Source organism: Nilaparvata lugens, chromosome 3, assembly GCF_014356525.2.
Source record: "Nilaparvata lugens isolate BPH chromosome 3, ASM1435652v1, whole genome shotgun sequence".
NCBI lineage: Eukaryota > Metazoa > Arthropoda > Insecta > Hemiptera > Delphacidae > Nilaparvata > Nilaparvata lugens.
The window spans coordinates 20209049-20228739 of record NC_052506.1 but is presented as its reverse complement, the minus strand read 5'-3'; the positions used below and the strand labels follow the sequence as shown (position 1 = coordinate 20228739).

The 19691-nt window shown below is 33.5% G+C and overlaps 1 protein-coding gene across 1 annotated transcript in view; it reads left to right on the top strand.

Annotated features, from left to right (window-relative positions):
• Positions 1 to 18314, top strand: part of LOC111049289 (heterogeneous nuclear ribonucleoprotein U-like protein 1) — a 31126-nt gene extending 12812 nt beyond the window's left edge. The window contains exons 10-17 of the mRNA XM_039423226.1: positions 932 to 1060; positions 6871 to 7039; positions 7880 to 8122; positions 9011 to 9206; positions 11109 to 11358; positions 12946 to 13147; positions 14184 to 14326; positions 17668 to 18314. Coding sequence (XP_039279160.1) covers positions 932 to 1060; positions 6871 to 7039; positions 7880 to 8122; positions 9011 to 9206; positions 11109 to 11358; positions 12946 to 13147; positions 14184 to 14326; positions 17668 to 17757 — 1422 coding nt within the window. The 3' untranslated portion in view covers positions 17758 to 18314. The remainder of the gene's footprint in view (positions 1 to 931; positions 1061 to 6870; positions 7040 to 7879; positions 8123 to 9010; positions 9207 to 11108; positions 11359 to 12945; positions 13148 to 14183; positions 14327 to 17667) is intronic.
• Positions 18315 to 19691: the final 1377 nt, after the last annotated feature.

Genomic DNA, 19691 nt, shown 5'->3' with positions numbered 1-19691 from the left:
AATTACGAACTATGAACTTATAATAATTGATAGCAAAAAGTGATTTAACTTATAGTTGTTTGTACAGTATTTAAAATATTGTTACATATTCATCGTCATGCATCTTTTTCATATGATTCATATTTTACTATTTACTATCTAATATTTTAATAAGAAGAAAATTAATTATATTTTGATACTGGAAAATTAACATACCAGTCTTGAATTAGTCATCTAAAGAGCAGCTCTTGGCGTTGAAGACGTATATATAGCATGATTAATCTAGAATCATCTAAAAGTAAACTTGAATATTGACAACTCACTTCATGTTTAATAATAGTAAAATTGACATGTGCTGACACATATCCGTATTCAATTGAGATACTCCAGACGTCTAGAATGATTCATTATAGTCACACGCTTGATTCTCAGTTTGCTTGCTGTGAAAACTATGAAATGAAAATATATTTTGTGATGGATTGATGATGAAGACAAATTGAAAAAGATAGAAAATGTGTCGTTTTTACTGGCTTTCTTGTGGATGATGAATTAGTGCAACATATTCTCATATATTAATGACTTTTGAAACTAATTAACTCTTCGAGTTATCCATGCAATGAGCTTCATTCATAAAACGGCAAAGATTATGATTGATTAATTGTTTCCAAAATTCACTGAATAGAATTCTGTGAAAACAGATTTCAATGTTTTGAATTAGTAAAAGTTATTGGAGAATAACTTGGGTCTATTATCTTGGGTCTATACTTCAAGGTATAAAATGATGGACCATGCAATGATCAGAGTTTGATAGTGGTTGTTGATCAAATGATGTTCGGAGAGTTGACCTTCCGAAATGAATATTGGATACAATCTAGTGCATGTATACTAAAATTTATATTAGTCCATTATCAGATTCCATTTTCATTGATATTCTTATTTCTCAATTGAACAGGTGATGGGCCTTCCCCGAAAACGCAACTATGCTGGTCGCTGGGACGTTCTCATTGACAAGTCAATGAAATGTCTGAACAAACTACTGCAAGAAGCCAGCCTACGTCGCAGAAACTACATCATCGACCAGGTTAGACTATTTATTGCATCAATCATTACATCCAACAACACGACTCCTCTTGCTTGTCTTCTAATCATAATACTATCATCAATCAAATCGTCTCAATATATCACTTTCAAGTGTGTAGTTTTACAACAAATATATGAATTTTGCGAATATAGAAATATTGGGTTTGTTTAGATTAATCAATTGGATATGATTATCAAGTGCATTGAAAGCGTATTCGTTCATTTAATGAATATTAATTGGAAGTTTGATTGCAGGGATGTGGTGCTTTGCACAAATGTGTATGATAGATTCTTCTTCAATTATTATTGATTTGTTTAAGATGATTGATAATGGATAAGTTGCATTATATCATGATATATAATACCAAATGTAGTTAGGTATGATAAGTTAGTTACACATAAGTTATCTAAGATTAAATACTGAATAGTTTTAAGTAGCAATAGTATAACTAGTAGTAAGTATTTTCCTTTTTGATCATGAAAAATACTGCATTTTATAGATGTAAGAAATGAGATTGTAATGCTAATGAAATAAGCTAATTGAAATGTTGATGAATTCATTATAATAATGTTGAACGGAAATCCAATTGATAATAATTAATTTGGATTCTCGTTCAACATAATTATAAATATTTTATTATTACGATGTGATCGTATTGTTATTGAGACGATATTCTTCTGTTACGGAGGCTGCTGAAAACGTGTTACATTCTGAATTCATCAATCTGCCAGATCTGGCAGTCTAATTTTGAAACAAATCAATTCAACTTTCTTGTATTAGCCTATCATTCGTAATTTGCTTTGCGCTGATCGAGAAATGTCTCACTTGTGTGAAACAGCAGCAGGGATGTAAGGTTTTCATTCACAACATGAGCCTGAGCCTAAGATCTATAATACTTGTATTTAAATCAAAATCAGATAGGCCTACTATTATAAATTTTGTTGATAATTCAAATCCAATTTTTATAAATGGCTGACTTTAAAATAAGTCTTGAATTTCACGTATTGAAACAAGCACGGTCGTGATGGTGAGCTGGGCTGAGAAAATAATATCATTTTCATCTACTGAGACAGTACCTATCGTTTTGGAAAGACGAAACTTGCAGACTATATTCTGTTTAATAAATTCCAATAGAGCAAAAAAATCCTAGAGATTATGTTTGAGGTTATCTGTACAAGTTTCCTGAAGCTGCAACTGTAGTTTCTTTTTGTTTGACATGATTAATGAAAGGGATCAAGCTTATATCCTAAAAAGAGATGAAAGTTGAAACTATCTGAAGCTGCAACTATTCATTTTTGGCAACTCATGGCAAGATTACACACGAACAGCTGTTCGAGTTTTGAAATTATGCCTTGATTTATGATGTAAAAATATTTCTTTTGAAACTGTTTTAAGATAGTAAAATGATAATTTTTCTAATATTTAATAATATTTTTGCGGAGGCTTGAATAAGACTCATTAAGCTTTGTGTGAGAAAAGATGAGATCATGAGATATGATTAGCCTACAAGATCAAGTAGGTTTCGGACCTCAAAAGTAGATCTAATTCGAGTATTAATCTTAAAATCGATTGTATCTCAAAACTGAAACTATTTTTTTGGATTTATTCATGAATGTATATAGCCACTCCTATAACTGTTTGAACTTGAGAAACGATGTAGAAAACTTAAAAGATGGAGACAAATAATGTTTATTATTATAAAGATATATAATAATAAAGATTATTTGTCTATGAACGTTTGTCAGCTTCGATTGAATTCCTTTCTATGGCTGCAAGAAAAATCTGGTTTAAACACATCAAGCATCGAACCTATTTGATGAATCGATTATGTTCTACTTGTGCACAGTGATTAAATATGAGGAAACTGAAAATTTTCTATCATTCTATTTCAATAAATGGTTTCAACGTTCAAGTTTGACTAGTAAAATTATGATTGAGACGAGCAAGAGGAGTTAAAATGTCATTAATTCATTTTTTTTCAGGTGATGTTAACGGATGAACATGTTTTCAATATGAAAATATATTCATTTGTTGTCAATTGATTAGTCTATTCTCAACTTTTCTTAACCACATATCAATGTAAAAAAATTGGCACCTTAAAATGTTGGCAGCATTACGAAATATTTTGTCACTTACATTCTCATTGAAAAATCATATTTGCTGTGATTTGAAAGTGTATGTAATCTTTCAATTGAATTGATGAATCACGTCCATTTATTAACGATTCTCAAATTTTTATTAATAATTATTTTTGAAATATTAGAAACCAGTACCCAGAATATTCTACTTTTGACATTTTAATTGAATTAAAATGCATAATTATCAGAAATTGAGAATAGAAACTCCTAGTCCCTAAGTATGTCAGCATGGCTTAACCAGGTCTGTTGTAAAAAGTAAGTATCGAGTTGTATACTTCACCGGACTCTCTTCTGTGAACCGGTAAGTGATAGAATAAGTCTGTTTTGCAGTCCTGGACTTCAGAAAAACTATCAAGGTAGGTTGTTTCGGTTCAAGCAAGACTTTCTGAGAAAATATCTTAAACTACTACTTCTTCAAGTTCACTCTGGTCATTTTAATAAGAGAAATTCTTACGAACTATTCATTAAGAAAGCTAAGACATTTCAGTGAATAGATTGACAAACTATTTGTTGTAATTCCTTCTTTATTGTATTACATGTATCACATATTGATGAAAAAGGAAGAAAGAATTCTCATCTTATTATAAACTATAAGTAAATTTATTTTAGTGATAACTATTTCAAATCCTTGAAGCAGATAAGTTGTATGATAACTTTGGTAACATTTTTAATATTCTTTGTGGCCTTTAATTCTAAAACAATAATTTTCTGAGATGAATCAGTCTAACTATTCTCCTATCTATCCAAACATTGTGATAGCCTGGAGAACACGCAAATTAGGGGGTTCCTTGAATCACATAAAAGTTTGTGAGGGATTGAATCATCTAATCAATTGATGATTGAATCGCACATGAACTTTTTCAAGGATTGGATTTGAAAAATCATCAGCTCAAGCCATTATTTATTGAGGCTTGGTAAGGTAAGACAACTGTATGTTGATTAATACGTGATAGCTTGAAAAAATCTATTAGAAAACACAAAAAATGATATCTCTTTAAGATTATTTTATACGTTATGTTACTTTTACTCTATTTACTGATTCATTTATATATTGGTATTTAAAAAATGCTCTATCCATCAATTTTATGTTGATGTAAAAATGCTCCATCAATTTCAAAATGAAATTTTATATAAAATGTATATTGTGTGTTCATATTTTATGGACTTATGTTTTCGAGACGACTTTTTTGGACGCAGAAGTCAAAGCTTTCCACCCAATTGACTTCTCAATGGGAATGGAAATTTGATTCTCACAAACAATTATTTTAATAGATGAACTAAATCTACTGGGTCCTTTCGCACAAATCTACTAGTTATTTTTACAACCATGGTTACGGAAAACACTCTTAATTATAAGTGTTTAACAAAAGCTGGCTTGTATTAACCAGTAGAATCTCCTTTCATAAACATGTCCTTCAAAATGCAGTTACGGATTTTAAAGTAATGTTTAAAACTCCAAAATAATATTAGTTTTTTGATTTCTCGATTATTATGAATTCTAGAAAAAGTGCAATTGTTAATTGTTGAGCGATAAAATAATAAATAGTCACTAAAAACCTTGATCTAAATCTATATTTAATTTCAATTGTTACTTACTGATCTCATTGAATTTTGTACAATTTGAAATTATTCAATGTAGATCTAAAACGTATTTCTCGATTATTATGAATGCTAGAAAAAATGCAATTATTAACTGTTGAGCGATAAAATAATAAATAGTCAATAAAAGCCTTGATCTAAATCTATTAAATTTCAATTTGTACTTATTGATCTAATTGGATTTTGTACAATTTGATCTTATTCAATGTAGATCTAAAACGTAGATCTATTTCCATGTAAAAACTTATTTAATAAACAAAATTTCATAAGTGAGGATGCCGATGTTTTTGTAGTCTGCTTTATAACTTACAGGAGTTCGTTTCTATCGATTTACCATTAAATGGCGAACGTACACAGCAGCAGACAGACTTATGCAGACAGAGATAGACGTAGAATAAACTAAACGTCTGCATGCAGACTTGAGCAGACACTTGGAGACAGACGACGTCTGTGTGTGTACCTTGCACCATCCGAACACCCGGGAAGGGATTTTTTCTCCGTCAGTCTGCTGCTGTGTGCGTTTGCTTCAAGGCTAAAGATATTTAGAAGTTGACTGATTCGCTCATAGATTTGTACTCAGTCGTTAATTACGATGGTAATGTCAAATCTCTTATTTCATAATAACCCAGGAAAATAATAATCACCCGCGTACAGATTTTTTGAAGCATCGAAGCAGATTTTTTCATTGATATGAATTGTAATTATCTTTAACATTGAGCAGGTTGTCCATCGAAGGGTTGGAGAAGCTCTCTTAATGAATGCAATTTTGTATAAATATACGACAATATTCAAACATATTATAAATCACAATGTCTTGCATTATATAATTTCTTCCAAGCTTGTGCTATTGTTGAAAATCATTATAAATGTCAATATTCTAACATGAACGGTACTGAAACGAATAGGCTTTCATTTGATTTCATAACAGCTAAAACTTGTAGAACACAAGTTGAAACTTGTTACGCATATTTATTTTAAAGATTCTGTATCTTGGATTTTTCATTCTATAAAATCTGATAATCTTATCTTCTTGAGAATGATACACACATAATCCTCAGACTTGTATTAGAATAATGGGATGAACATGATGCTAGTCGGTGAAAAGACTAGCAGTTTTGAGAAACCAGGATCAATGTAGGATAGAGCCAAGAAAGAAAAACCGGAAAAGGTTATTCAATTAAACCAATTCCTGATGAGAAAATTACGAACATGATAAACAAGGTTTCTTGTAGTCTTCTCTATATTATAGAAGTTTTATTGATGTATGATTATTGGGGCAATACGCACCATCTAAGTTTGACGCTAATCTACCATTACATGTAGCTATAGCTCCATCTATTTTATGTGCTATATCCCAAGTTTAAACCAACAGCTGATCAGTCTCCATTTAAACTGAGATGGTGCATACTGCCCTTAATGACAAACTTATTGTAAGTCTATGAAAGTTGGTCTCAAACTCTTACTCACTTTTCAATGAAAATATAACTATTCTTAATCTTGCAAATTGAAATGTTATGCGTAGTCTACAGAATTATGGTGTTACTTAGAATAATATAGCATAGAATTAAGTTGATAGATTGAATTAAGTATTTCCTAGTATGAAGGCTTAAGTTTCAGCTTTCTTGAATAATTTATTTTAAATGATTATATGGTGATTTTAAGATTACTTGAGTTTATGTTAGTGCTAAGATGACAAGCTCCATATAGCATCGTACATGTTAATGTTCTTCTCGTATATATATGTTCAAGGATAATTTGGGTTGGATAAGTGTTGTAGGGATCGATGTATCGAATTGATGTATGCGAATTTTTTGAAATGACCATTAGTATTAAGTATTCAATGTTGGAATGAAGGATGTGATTTGTTAGGCATTGGATGAAGGTGAGTTTTCCTAGTATTAAGAATGTACAATAATAATTGAACTGTGGGAGGGTGTTGAGAGAAGGATCATCTCTTATGTAATTTTATGTTAGCAGTGCAATGTTTGCAGAGTGGGGCGATTACGCCTTCCGTGATGCTCAATATTATTCTGTTGTTAACTCTCAACAATAAATACCTCCTTACTTATGCAGACGAATGTTTATCCGAGCGCGCAAAAGCGCAAAATGAAGAGTTTTGAAGGCTTCAATCGTCGCGCTGTTGTCATTATCCCGACTGACGAGGAATTCAAGCGCAGAGTAGCTAAGCGAGAGGCTGAAGAAGGAAAAGATGTGCCTGACTCTGCTGTACTAGAGATGAAAGGTAAGGTTATTCTAGCCGCATGCCCTCTCTCTCTCTCTAACTTGTCTCATCTACCCACCAATTGTCTCATTACTATCATTTAACTCCTTTCAATAGTACAGACACTATCAACACAATCAAAACATTTAATTATCCAATAGTTCCACAAAACATTTTCCTCTTAATTTCATTTACCGTTATTGTTGGTTTCATGGTAAAATTTTCGTTTTGCTTGTTTCATTAAATCCTATCATCATCGCTGTCATATTATGTTTCCGTATTCGTTTCCGATGTACGTGTATTGCGAAAAAGCCTTTTTATTTTTGATCATAAAACTGTTGATTATATATTTTTAAAGGTGCGTACTGATTGAAGCGCCACGAATACGCGCAATTCACTTTTCATCAGCTGATGCTATGCTTATTATATCTGTACCTTACTGTTTCTGTACAAATACAGATATAATCAGCTGATGAAAAGTGAAAAAAGTGTGTTCGTGGCGCTCAAGTCTGTACTCAGCTTAAGATTGATGATTCCCTAATAAAGATCGTCACACACGCAGCTACGTCTAGGAATACGTCTTCGGAAAACGTAGCCGTCCTATCTCCCAATGTTGAATCCACGCTTCCGTATACACCAGCTTAGCGTAGATTTTGGGATTGGGATATAGGACAGCTACGTCTTCCGAAGACGTATTCCTAGCTACACGTAGCTGGGTGGGTGACGACCTTAAATCGTTGACAATATAATAATGGAGTATGGTGAAGGTTTGTGCAGTTTAGAAAGGCTTTTTCCAGCAATTCACTTGTAGCGATTGGATGAGTGCAGTTGGATTTGACCGGTGGTTGGTTTGTATTGCAGCCAACTTTCGGTTGCCGGAGAAGGGGGAGATTTTCAAGGAGGTGGAGTATGTGGAGCTGCAGGAGGTGGATGCGCAGAAGCTGGTAGACCGATACAACAAGGAGGGTCGCGACGCCGGTTACGGCCCGCCGCAGAACCAGTTCAAGCGGTTCAAGCCCAACGACCGATCGCCGTTCAGGGGCGGCAGTACTCCCATGGGAGGCGGCGGCGATAGAGGCAGTGGATTCAGAGGAGGTCGCAGAGGTAATCACATTTTTATCCCATATTGTACACCAATTTACTTTTTTGGTGAGGACTACTCGTATTTATCTGGAAATTAAAAGTAACCGTTTTTAACTTTATTTGATTGCTCCGACATTTTAATGACATTTTCAAGTGAGTGAATAAAATAATTGCATATTTATTTTCATCTCATGTTGTACATTGATTGTAAGTTTATTTTTATCCCATATTCTACATCAATTTAACCTTTGAAGTTGTTCAACAGCCTTACGTCCAAAACAATTCCAGTTTCAATTAATACAACATTTTCTAAATCCAGGATATGTGTCAGTACTGCAATCTACCACATTCAATTGAATATTTCTATGTTTGACTTCATCTGTGGATAGCATCGTGGGTCGTATTTATAAAATTAATACTATATTCAACTAGAGATGATCTAAAATTTAGAGAGCTGCCCACTTTATTTCTGGTTTCAAAAGTATCGTCGGAAACCAATAGTACTTATCACATATTGTCGTGCTTCCCCCATGAGTATAAATAATGAATGACTACGCTGCCTTAGAAGTATTGTTTCTGAGAGACATCGTAGACTTGTGAAGAACTTGATTGCTTGATTCCATTTATTTTGAATTTATTCAAATATTAGGCTATATTATTTTTATGTATCAGAAAGAAATCGCATTATAATATATAGTATTTATCTAGAATTCAAATTGATTCATATATTTTTGGTAAAAAATATAGAAGGAAAAGTTGATATGAATACATTGCAATTGTAAGGTAAGGAGTGCCGACAATGTTTTTGTGACACACATCAATTTTAGTATTATTGTATATTGGTACAAAAAAGACTTGAAAATTTACTTGAATAATATAAACTAATAAATAATGAATGTTATGTTACAGGATTTGAGCCGCGCAGAGATTCGCGCTTCTCGAACGGCAAGCCCCCCCCATTCCGGCCCGGCGGTCCGCCCCCTGGCGGCATGATGCGCGACAGGCCGAGGCCTCCTCCGTCCGGGGGTGGCTGGCAAGGCGGTCGCGGAGGCGGCGGCGATAGAGGCAGAGAAGGCGGTTGGGGACGAGACCGCAGGTGGGACGGGTAAGCAACCAACTCAATGTTCTTTGGTTTTCAGTTTGTGAAGTTTAAACATTTATTTCTCAAGAACCAAATGATGAAAATACTATAGAATTAGTTGCTCAGCGCATGGGCACCATGAACGAGATATCATGTAGATGTAACCAGTATCTCGTTAGTTTATAATTCATAACATTCAACGATAATTTAATTGTTGGATAGACAATGAGGTAAATACCAATAACCATTTATCGATTTACTGTGTTCGTGAATTACTGAAAATCAATCAGTCATGTTGATGTTGACTTGTGAAAATTTGAATAATAATAATTACAACAGTAGCAAGTTTGGAAATGTATATAAATAATTGAGAATGTTTTTGGAATAACAGAACCAGATACAGTAATACAGTTAGCAGATGCAATTTTTACTTTCCTTGCCCCATTACCATAGGTAAGGAAAGTATTGCTTTCCGAAAAAAATTAAGGTACCCCAATTTCTAAATTTCTATACGTTTCAAGGTCCCCTGAGTCCAAAAAAGTGGTTTTTGGGTATTGGTCTGTATGTGTTTGTGTGTGTATGTATGTATGTGTGTCTGTTTACACGATATCTCATCTCCCAATTAACTGAATGACTTGCAATTTGGAACTTAAGGTCCTTCCCCTATAAGGATCCGACACGAACAATTTGATCAAATTCAATTCAAGATGACGGCGAAAATGATGTCAAAAACAGGGTTTTTCGCGATTTTCTCTAAAACGGCTCCAACGATTGTGATCAAAGTTATACATAAAATAGTCATTGATAAGCTCTATCAACTGCCACAAGTCCCATATCTGTAAAAATTTCAGGAGCTCCGCCCCATCTATGCAAAGTTTTCAAAGATTTGAGATTCCCAATTATCAGGCTTCAGATACAATTTAAACAAAAAAATTCAAGTGGAAAAGATTGAGCATGAAAATCTCTACAATTAATGTTCAGTAACATTTTTACCTAAAAATGAAAATAAGCTTGAAATTCGAGAAAATGTGATTATTCAATTGCAAACTGATTGATTGCAATGTTGATTCTTCTAATTGCAACTGCGACAATGCAAAATGCGACAATTGCAACTGTTGATTCTTTTAAATCATTCACTATGAAGAGATAGCAGACCTCGTGTGTCTCCAGCGCTATTGTCCTGTCACTAGCTGGCTCAGATCTTTGAATAGTAGAAAGAAAAAGAAAAATCTTAGTACCCTTTTTGAAATATTTAATCACAACATGTTTCGGACATTGATGCCATTTTCAAGTCATTGACTATTTCTATAAAAGTAGCCCTAAACAGAAAAGAGATAAACTTTGAATAGTAGATTTGAGATGCGCGTGGACACTAGCGTCAGGTGATCAATTTTCATAACGGCAAAGAAAGTTGTGTGAGTGCGCCACACCAGAATTTTATAGATGAAAATAAAGCGATAACGGAGTAAGATGTATGTATTTTTCATGGTTTGAATAAGTTATAATCTTTTAATTGATTTGACATGTAGAAAGAAAAAGGTTACAGTTCGAAAAAAGTCTAGAACATTTTTCAATGTAATTATTGGAATTTCCCTGTTTTAAATTTATCTCTATGAATATGAATAACAATTTTAAAATATTTGTAAATATCAAGATGGTTAATATTTCTCTTCATATTAATTGGCATATGATAGTGGCGTTAGTTATGGGAATAGTCCTCCTACAGGTTCGCCTTAAGAGTGATGTACTGCAAATAATTATTTTTTATATAACTGCTTTTACAATTTATGTTTGAGAGCGTTGTATTTAGGTTTATCTCGCAAACCATTGTATTATTATTATCGGTTTTGCCAATTTATGTTATGAAATAAATTTATTGAAATTTATATTTTGTATTCTATTGAATTTATTATCATTGTGTTGCAGTAACCATGGCATGGACCGCGGAGGCTTTAGAGGCGGACGAGGCAGCGAACGCGGCAGTATGGGCGGCTGGAGAGGCGGTGGTGGCGGAGGCGGTCGTGGAGGCGGCAACCGCGACTCGTACGGTGGCGACCGACGCGGCCCACCGGCCCAGGGGGCGGGATACGACCGCAACAGGGGCGGACCACCGCCTCCACCCCCGCACCAGATGAACCAACGCAATCAGCGCGACATGAAACCTCCAATGAACAAGGTTAGCAAATGACAGCAAAGCACAGTTGCATACGTGAGTATTTATAGAGATTTCGTACAATCGAATTGATTGGCTGAGAGGTTGTAGGATCTCGGAACCTAAGTTTGAACGGATTGGAATTATTCGGGTTTGTTGAATTTTGGCTAATTGAATTTGTGGGATCTCGGAACCGAAGTTTGAACGAATAGGAATTATTAGGATTAGTAAGATAAAGTTTTTTTTTAATTTTGGCTAACTGAATTGATTGGCTGAGAGATTTGTAGGATCTCGAAACCAGAGTTTGAACGAATTGGAATTATTCGGGTTTGTTGAATTTTGGCTAATTGAATTTGTGGGATCTCGGAACCGAAGTTTGAACGAATTGGAATTATTAGGATTAGTACGATAAAGTTTTTTTTTATTTTGGCTAATTGAATTGATTGGCTGAGAGATTTGTAGGATCTCGGAACCAGAGTCTGAACGGATTGGAATTATTAGGATTTGTAGAATTTTGGCTGATTGATTAATTTTATTGGATGAGAGACTTATAGGATCTCGGAACCGGAGTTTGAACGGATTTGGATAATTAGTATGAAGCTGGAGCGTAGTTGAAGCATTTGCTGCCCAATTACGGAAACGTGAACTAAGTTATAAATATTAATTTGAAATCTGTTATACCATTCAATCCCTATCATTCATTTTTGTATTTTGATGTATATTCTAATATAATATATTTCTTGTGGATTCCACTAAGTCTGTTAGTAAAGTATTTTAATTTCTCTGTTTTTCAACTATTACTGTTGATTAATTGGTACAGTATTTACTTCTATTCTTGAAATACTAAAGTGATTGATTTCTACAACATTCTAATTGCAACACCAATATGCAATTTTACTATGTTTATTTATATAATAACTTTTATCATCTTTCATTGCATGAATTCCGTATTCAATGAATGAACCGAATAAGTACATTCTTTTATCTGTAAATTTTGTATACTATCTTGTCAATTTTATTTATCTTGTTACAATTGTTCTAAGTATTTAATGACAATAACTAGTTGATGTTTCTAACTACATCAAAGTACCTACTGTACCTAAACGTTTTGTGTAGCCTACTGTTTTCTGATGGCAAAACATAATTCACATTAAATTACTTTTATCCAAATATAATTATCTGATACATTTCATGAGTTCCATCATTTACATTAACAAATACTTATATTAACTATTATATAATATTTATATCAAATATTATATCAACTATAGAGAACTATTTATATTAACAAATTTATCGATAAAACGTAACCTATCTTTTGGAACTATTTATATCAAAATTTAAGAAGGGGGTAGTTTCTTTCTGAGCGTTTGACTCTTTTACAACCATCTAACTTATATGGTTTGTGAATTATTCAATCAATTTATTATTAATAATAATAAATTTTATTTCCATTAATATACAAATAAGGAATCTAATCAATAATATAAATATAAATGGCATGAATAAAACAATGTTTAATTATTTCTAGATGAGCTTTTTGTTTTCACTGTTACATGCACATAGAATGTTCACAGTTGAATATTGAATGAATGACTGAATTTGTTGCAGCCTGGCGGAGGGGCGGCTCCTCCTCCGCAACAGCAGCAGCAGCAGGGGGCGGCGGCTGCCCAGGGGGGCCAATGGGGCGGCTACCAATCGCAGGCGATGGGCGGCCAGGCCAACAACTGGGCCGGCTGGAACCAACAGCAACAACAGCCGCAACAACAGAACTACAACCAGGGCTGGAATCAGAACTACCAACAGCAACAAGGTCACCAGTCAAATCAATGCATTCACACAATTATTGCTATGACATTATTTGATTCATTCTATTTCTATTCAAAATCGAAGCATTTATAGAATTGTCATGTCATTGGATTCCCTGATCAGTTGGATTGAGTTTTGAATCTTTAATAAAATGGTTTTCAAAATTGTATTTTCATAGGTTTTTATTACTATTTGAAAATTTACATAACAAATATTGAGTATGGCAAGGAAACTCGAGAATGGAACGCCATGCTAAAAGGTAGCCCGCCCCGTTCAGTAAAATCAATTCATTATTTCTAGAATAGTTATTACTATGTTTTTGGATTAATTCTATTCGCATTTAATTCTGTGATCTATAGACTGTTTTGAATCACGAATGAAATATATCAATTGTCAAGGTGCGTACAGATATACGCGCCACGAACACGCGCATTTCACTTTTTATCTGCTTATTATACCTGATTCTGTACAAATATAGTAGATAAAAAAGTGAAATGCGCGTGTTTGTGGCGCATATGTCTGTACGCACCTTTAGATGCGCACTTTACTATTCTTCAAAATCAATAAGCTATTAGAAGAACTCTATAAACATTCAATCCTCTGAACAACAGACTAGTTCAATAAAGTACATTTTTTATTTATTTTAACTCACAAAAATGGGCAATACCATTACACAATATTCATTCATATTAAGGTGCCTACAGATATACGCGCCGAGAACATGAGCAATTCACTTTTAATCAGCTGATGCCAAGCTTTTTATATCTGTATCTTACCGTTTCTGTGAAAATACAGATATATTTAGCTGATTAAAATTAATTACTCATGTACGCACCTTTAGATTATCAATTTAGAAATAATAGACAAATATCAGGCTCTCGTGGTAGTGTTTTCACGTTTAATGATGATAATAATAAAATTTAATTTAACATTTCTGGGATTCAAGTTAATTCATGTTTTTTACGGAGTTTTTGTTTTAAATTTAAGTGAAAAACACAATCTAATTTTCGAAATGTAATTGAATATGATATATTTTTCAGCTTATGGACAAGGCTATGGTCAACAGGCGCAGGCACAGCAGCAACAAGGCTATAACCAGGGCTACAACAGCGGCAATAATCCCTATGGAAATTGGCAGCAACAGTACTACAACCAACAGCAGTATGGTCAAGGATGGTCTCAGGTAAATTAATTCAATTAAAACTGTTATGTAGCTTTGTAGGTACATTATATTTTAAAACAAGACTCTCCCAACTAACTTGTAAACTTCTGCTTATTCTCGTTTTTACAACTTTATTTTTCACTCAACATAATACTTTGAGCCCATTTCGATGACTGAATGTTTATTTTTGTTGAGTTTGTTACTTTAATTAATAACATTTTAAACACATGTTAAGATCATGTGTGGGATGGTATCTTTCAAAATGAAATATTCCCTACAATTGGGCTATTCTGATGAGTTGGTTTGCCATCAAGCCACACATTCACCTTCACTAAATAGTACAAACAATTTGGATTCTTCGGATTTCCAATGAAACTAAACAATTAGATATAGCAGCATTTGATCCTCAACCTTGTGAGCTCCATCGCGCCCCCACCAACGATGTCTCAAACCTCTAAATCGAACACTGCTCAGTCATGCTTCAGGGCAGACACACTTCCTCCCTGCCAGATAGCCGTGCTATTGCAGTTCCAGACAGCTGAGCTTCCTCTCAGCTACATACTGTGGACTAGTGACATCCTCACTTGCTCCTGCTCCTGATTTTCTCACTTATGCATACCCTAATGCATCAAGTTTCAAGTTTTTATTGGGCCAGTTGAACATAGAAGTTACATATAGCCACGTCACAATTCACATTAAAGAAACATACAATAAATTGCACAGGTACAATAGACAATAATAAATAAAACAGATCAGTTAAAGTAAATTTACAATTAGATCAGATAATTTAGTGGTCTCCTGTACTTGGGTATTGATAGACAAAAAAAGCATTATATTAAATTGACTAGGGTGTTGTGATCAGCAGTAATGAATTCCTCTACTGAGTAAAATGGATTCACAATCAACCAGGATCTAAGTACTTGGAGAAAACGTTTATTTGGCAAGGATCTAACTTGATTTGGTAGCAAGTTAAAGAATTTGTAGCCTATCACAGGGTAGTTCGACTTAGACTTTTCAAGTCTGCATCTTGGTATATATATACACTCTCACGGTTTCTTGTGAAGTAATTGTGAATATCATTGTTTTTTGGTAGCCTATCCTGCATCTTACTTATATCCTTCAAACATTGGTAGATGAACTCATTAATGACGGATAGAATGCCATTTTTAGAAAGAAGGGGCTTACAGTGATCGAGATAGCCCGCCCCAGAAATCACCCGGACCGCTCTCTTTTGAATTCAACTGTATTACATTGTCTTTGTTATACTTTTGTTGAGAATAAAATATTATTATTATAATTAACAGCACTTTAGAAGTGCTTGATGCATGACCCCACAATTTCAAACCATAACTCATCCTCGAATGAAAAAAAGCAAAATAGGCCTATCTGACCACCGAAATTGGCAGTTCAGACATCAGACTTCTCAGTAGATAGACAATGCTGCTGAGACTGGAGCACACCATGTCTATATGAGGTTCCCACAGTAACTTGGCATCAAGAGTGAACCCCAATAATCGGACCGCTGCAAACACTCACTGACATCTGATAGAGAGAACAATTATATACTTTGGGTTTTTTCCTCATTCAGAGACAATCTGTTAAGTGAGAACCAATCACGAGATTTGGCAAGGCATGTCGTAACCTGCACACCCCTGTGCACACACCCTATGTGTGACTTCCTTGAGACACCAAACTATGTTGCGTCTGTTCCAACTCTCCATCTCTGATACTCTAGGTCGACAGATAGAAATATAGCCTTCTTATCTTGGCATTATCATTGAATAACTTTGATCTGGCTAAGTATGACATATTGTGGATAATATCTTCACTTCACTTCTTCACAAAACACTACCCGTTAGATTCAATCTCGGGCATAAGCCCCAAAAATATAGGGTACCTTATATTTTAAAATAAGATTCTCCCAACTTACTTTATAAACTTCTGCTTATTTTTGTTTTTACAAATTTCTTTTTTACACAACATAATTTTTTGATCCCATTTCGATGACTGAATGTTTATTTTTTTTTTGAGTTTGCTACTTCAATCAATAATATTTTAAACACATGTTAAGAACCATGTGTGGGATGCTATCTTTCAAAATGAAATATTTCCTTCAGTTATAATATTGGTTGAAATTGATTATTTTATGATTGGCTAAATTATTTCTATGACGTTGATCGTTCGCCTTTAGTATTTCAACGCACCATAGAATTTATTTGTGTCTCGCAAACCGAGAACATGTTTGCTGTGAACGTTCTTGCGTGCAAACCATATCAAAGTATGCTGCAGCTTATCTGCTAAAGTTGTTATAAATCATAGGCAAAGTGATAGTTACAAAGAAAGCCACATTAATATTCACCCATACCATTTATTACGTAATAAATTTAATTTTTCAATAATTTCATAATGAATTGCATAATTAAGATGAAATATTTTGTTGATTAATGATTAATTCTACATTATTAGAAGACGATCTGGCAACAGAGCAGAGAAAGAGATAGCGCTATCCACTTTGTTGCATGATAGACAAGGGTAGCAATACCATTCATTGCTAATAAAACACTGCCATTATAACGTGGACCTCACTATATTACACTTCTTCAGATAACTTTCTTTTTGGAAATGGTTTTTTTCTCAATGAGTCTCAGCTAATTATTGCTAAATTCATACAATACTTCGTTGTTGGAGAATATTTACAGACTTGAAATAGCAATGCTCATGCAAATTTATTTAATCATTTATTGAATGAAGCAAATTCAATAACAGAAAAAACATGCTATTGCCCACAACTTCTTTTATTTCTTAATTTTGCCTCAAATAGTTCAAATAGGTTATGACCATATTAATTTTTACATCAAACAATTAATCTGACAATTTCACATTTGGATAGGTCGAATAAAGTTAAAATCATCTATCATCTTTCTATCATGTCTTTCTCATTCTGTCAATTCTCTCATGTGAATTAACAAATAAACTTCATATTTACAGAACATATTATTAAAATACATAAATTTTGAGCCCAAAATACCATGCACACCACAAATTGAATGTAATTCTCAAATTGATAGATCGGATCTTAATAAAACATAAATTATTTTAAACGAGAATGAACAATTAATAATGCATTAATAAACCTGTATCAGCTACCGTCAATAGAAGGCATTGACAAGACAGTGGTTCGGCAACGTTGTTCTCCTATCTTTCTCCACTGCTATTATAACGTGGACCTCACTGTGGAATGTTTATTGGTACAGACGATAAAGGCTATCATGTTCCATGGTATAATAAATTGATGCAATAACTTATTTGTTTATGATGCTGTTAAACCATCTTAAAATGTATTTTGTTGTGTATTTTTGCAGGGTTGGCAGGGATATGGCTACGGTGGTTACGGCAACACTGCAGCCGTGGGCACTCAGCAGGCACCCGCTGCCCCCGCCCCCACCAAGTAAACATTCCGTACCTGACCTTGCCTGCTAACTAGACCATTTCAATTCGAAATAGTACAAAATTGTGTAACTCGACCTGTTCACAGTAGTGTAGCAAGTTCAGAATTCTATCATCGACAAACATTTGAACTAGAATAGTGAGTCAAATAAGTAAACTGTGAACCACTATATTTAGTGTTGTACATTTTTACCATCAAAGATAATTTACAAGGTTTAAGTGAATGAATCATATTATATTGATATTATTGACATCTATTGTTTTTCAGACGTAATAATGATTATTTAAAAGTATATTTTTAAATATTTATGATTTGTAACTATTTTGAGTAATAGTTTTCATTTTTTATATAAATTGACTAAGCTTGCAGTTTTTTAAGATAGCATAAGTTGTATACTTATCACATGTAAGTCGTAGTTTTATCACTGCAGTGATAGAAATATTATTTTGTAAGATAAGATGAGCAATATCTCATGCTCGATTATGTTCATTTGCTGGATGTAACTTAGATGTTTTTCAAATGTTGATTGCCTGCAATGGAATAAACAAGTTCTATCAGTGAGAAAACTATTTTTTTATTTATTTTATTCTTTCTTATAAAATAGTTATTATAAATTATTATAGTTATGTGCGTAAATGCCCTCGGACGCCCTGGGCGTTTTGCGATTCTGCATTCTCCATTAGAATGCTCGATTCACACGAATTTAAGAATTAGCAAATATTTGAATTGAAATATTGGCAACTTTCTTATTAGCAATATTATAAATTATTTCATCTATTAGAGCACGGAATCGAATAGAGTTGCAGGCTAATGTGTGCTTATAAGTCACTTACTATTTGATTTTAAAATTTCTAATGTCCGGTTTCACCAAACTCGGTCGAGACATTTGGACATGGTCAAATCAGTTACCGGTAACACTGAGGAAAGAACACATGATTTTTTTTTCTCAGCCGGTACGCTTTACAATGAGTGCAGTGAACATAATTATGATTTCTATGCCAATAGTTACTGTAGATAACTAGTAAACACTTGTAAATTGTACCCAGCTTCATCAAGTTCAAATGTCTTGACTGAGCTTGGTAGAACCGGGCATAAAAGTGCTGTAATATTCTACTCGATCTTCTGAATGCATATAAATATTTTCCTAGAATGAAAATTTCTGTCAAATTCAGAAACCAATAAGAATTTTATAATCGGCTGAAAATGCTTGTTTTAATATTAGAACAATTCTAAGAAAAGTAGGCCTAGTAATAGTTGAAACTTGAACATTTCTAATAAACAGAACATAAACAGTTGGATTTGAATTTTCGTCTGATAATTATTATTATTTCTAATAAAGACAATTTCTGTATTTTTTCATAAAAATTATGTATAAAATCTGCTGCTTAAATTTTGTGATACAACAGAAAATTGAACCAATCACAAACTAACTAAAATAAGAGAGGATCACTTTCCTTATCATGACAAACGCCAATAGGAGTTGTTAGCAAGAGAATCCAACAAATCAAAAGCTAATCAATAAATATGTTGCATTTCGCAGTCATCACTACAACCAAAGAGAGTTGATTAAGATATGAATTTAGTAGAAGCCAACCGATAAGAGAGCATTTTTTGTCATGGCAACATTCAGTGGGAATTGGGAGAATGATGATTGGACCAGAATGAGAAGATAGCAATTTGGTTGTCATGTTGACAAGTATTGACAGAAAAAAGGAAAATATTTAATAAGCTAGCCAATGAGAGAATAGCAATATATCCATCTTAGCAACAGCCACTGGTAGTTTTTAGTAATAGTCAATTTATTGAACCAATAATAAGCTGACCAATGAGAGTAGCAATTTCGTTTTACGGCGACAACCAATGGTAGTGCAGTAAGAAGGAAATCAAGAGCAATATGTAGAATCCTAGAAAAATATAATATTATACAATGTATAATAT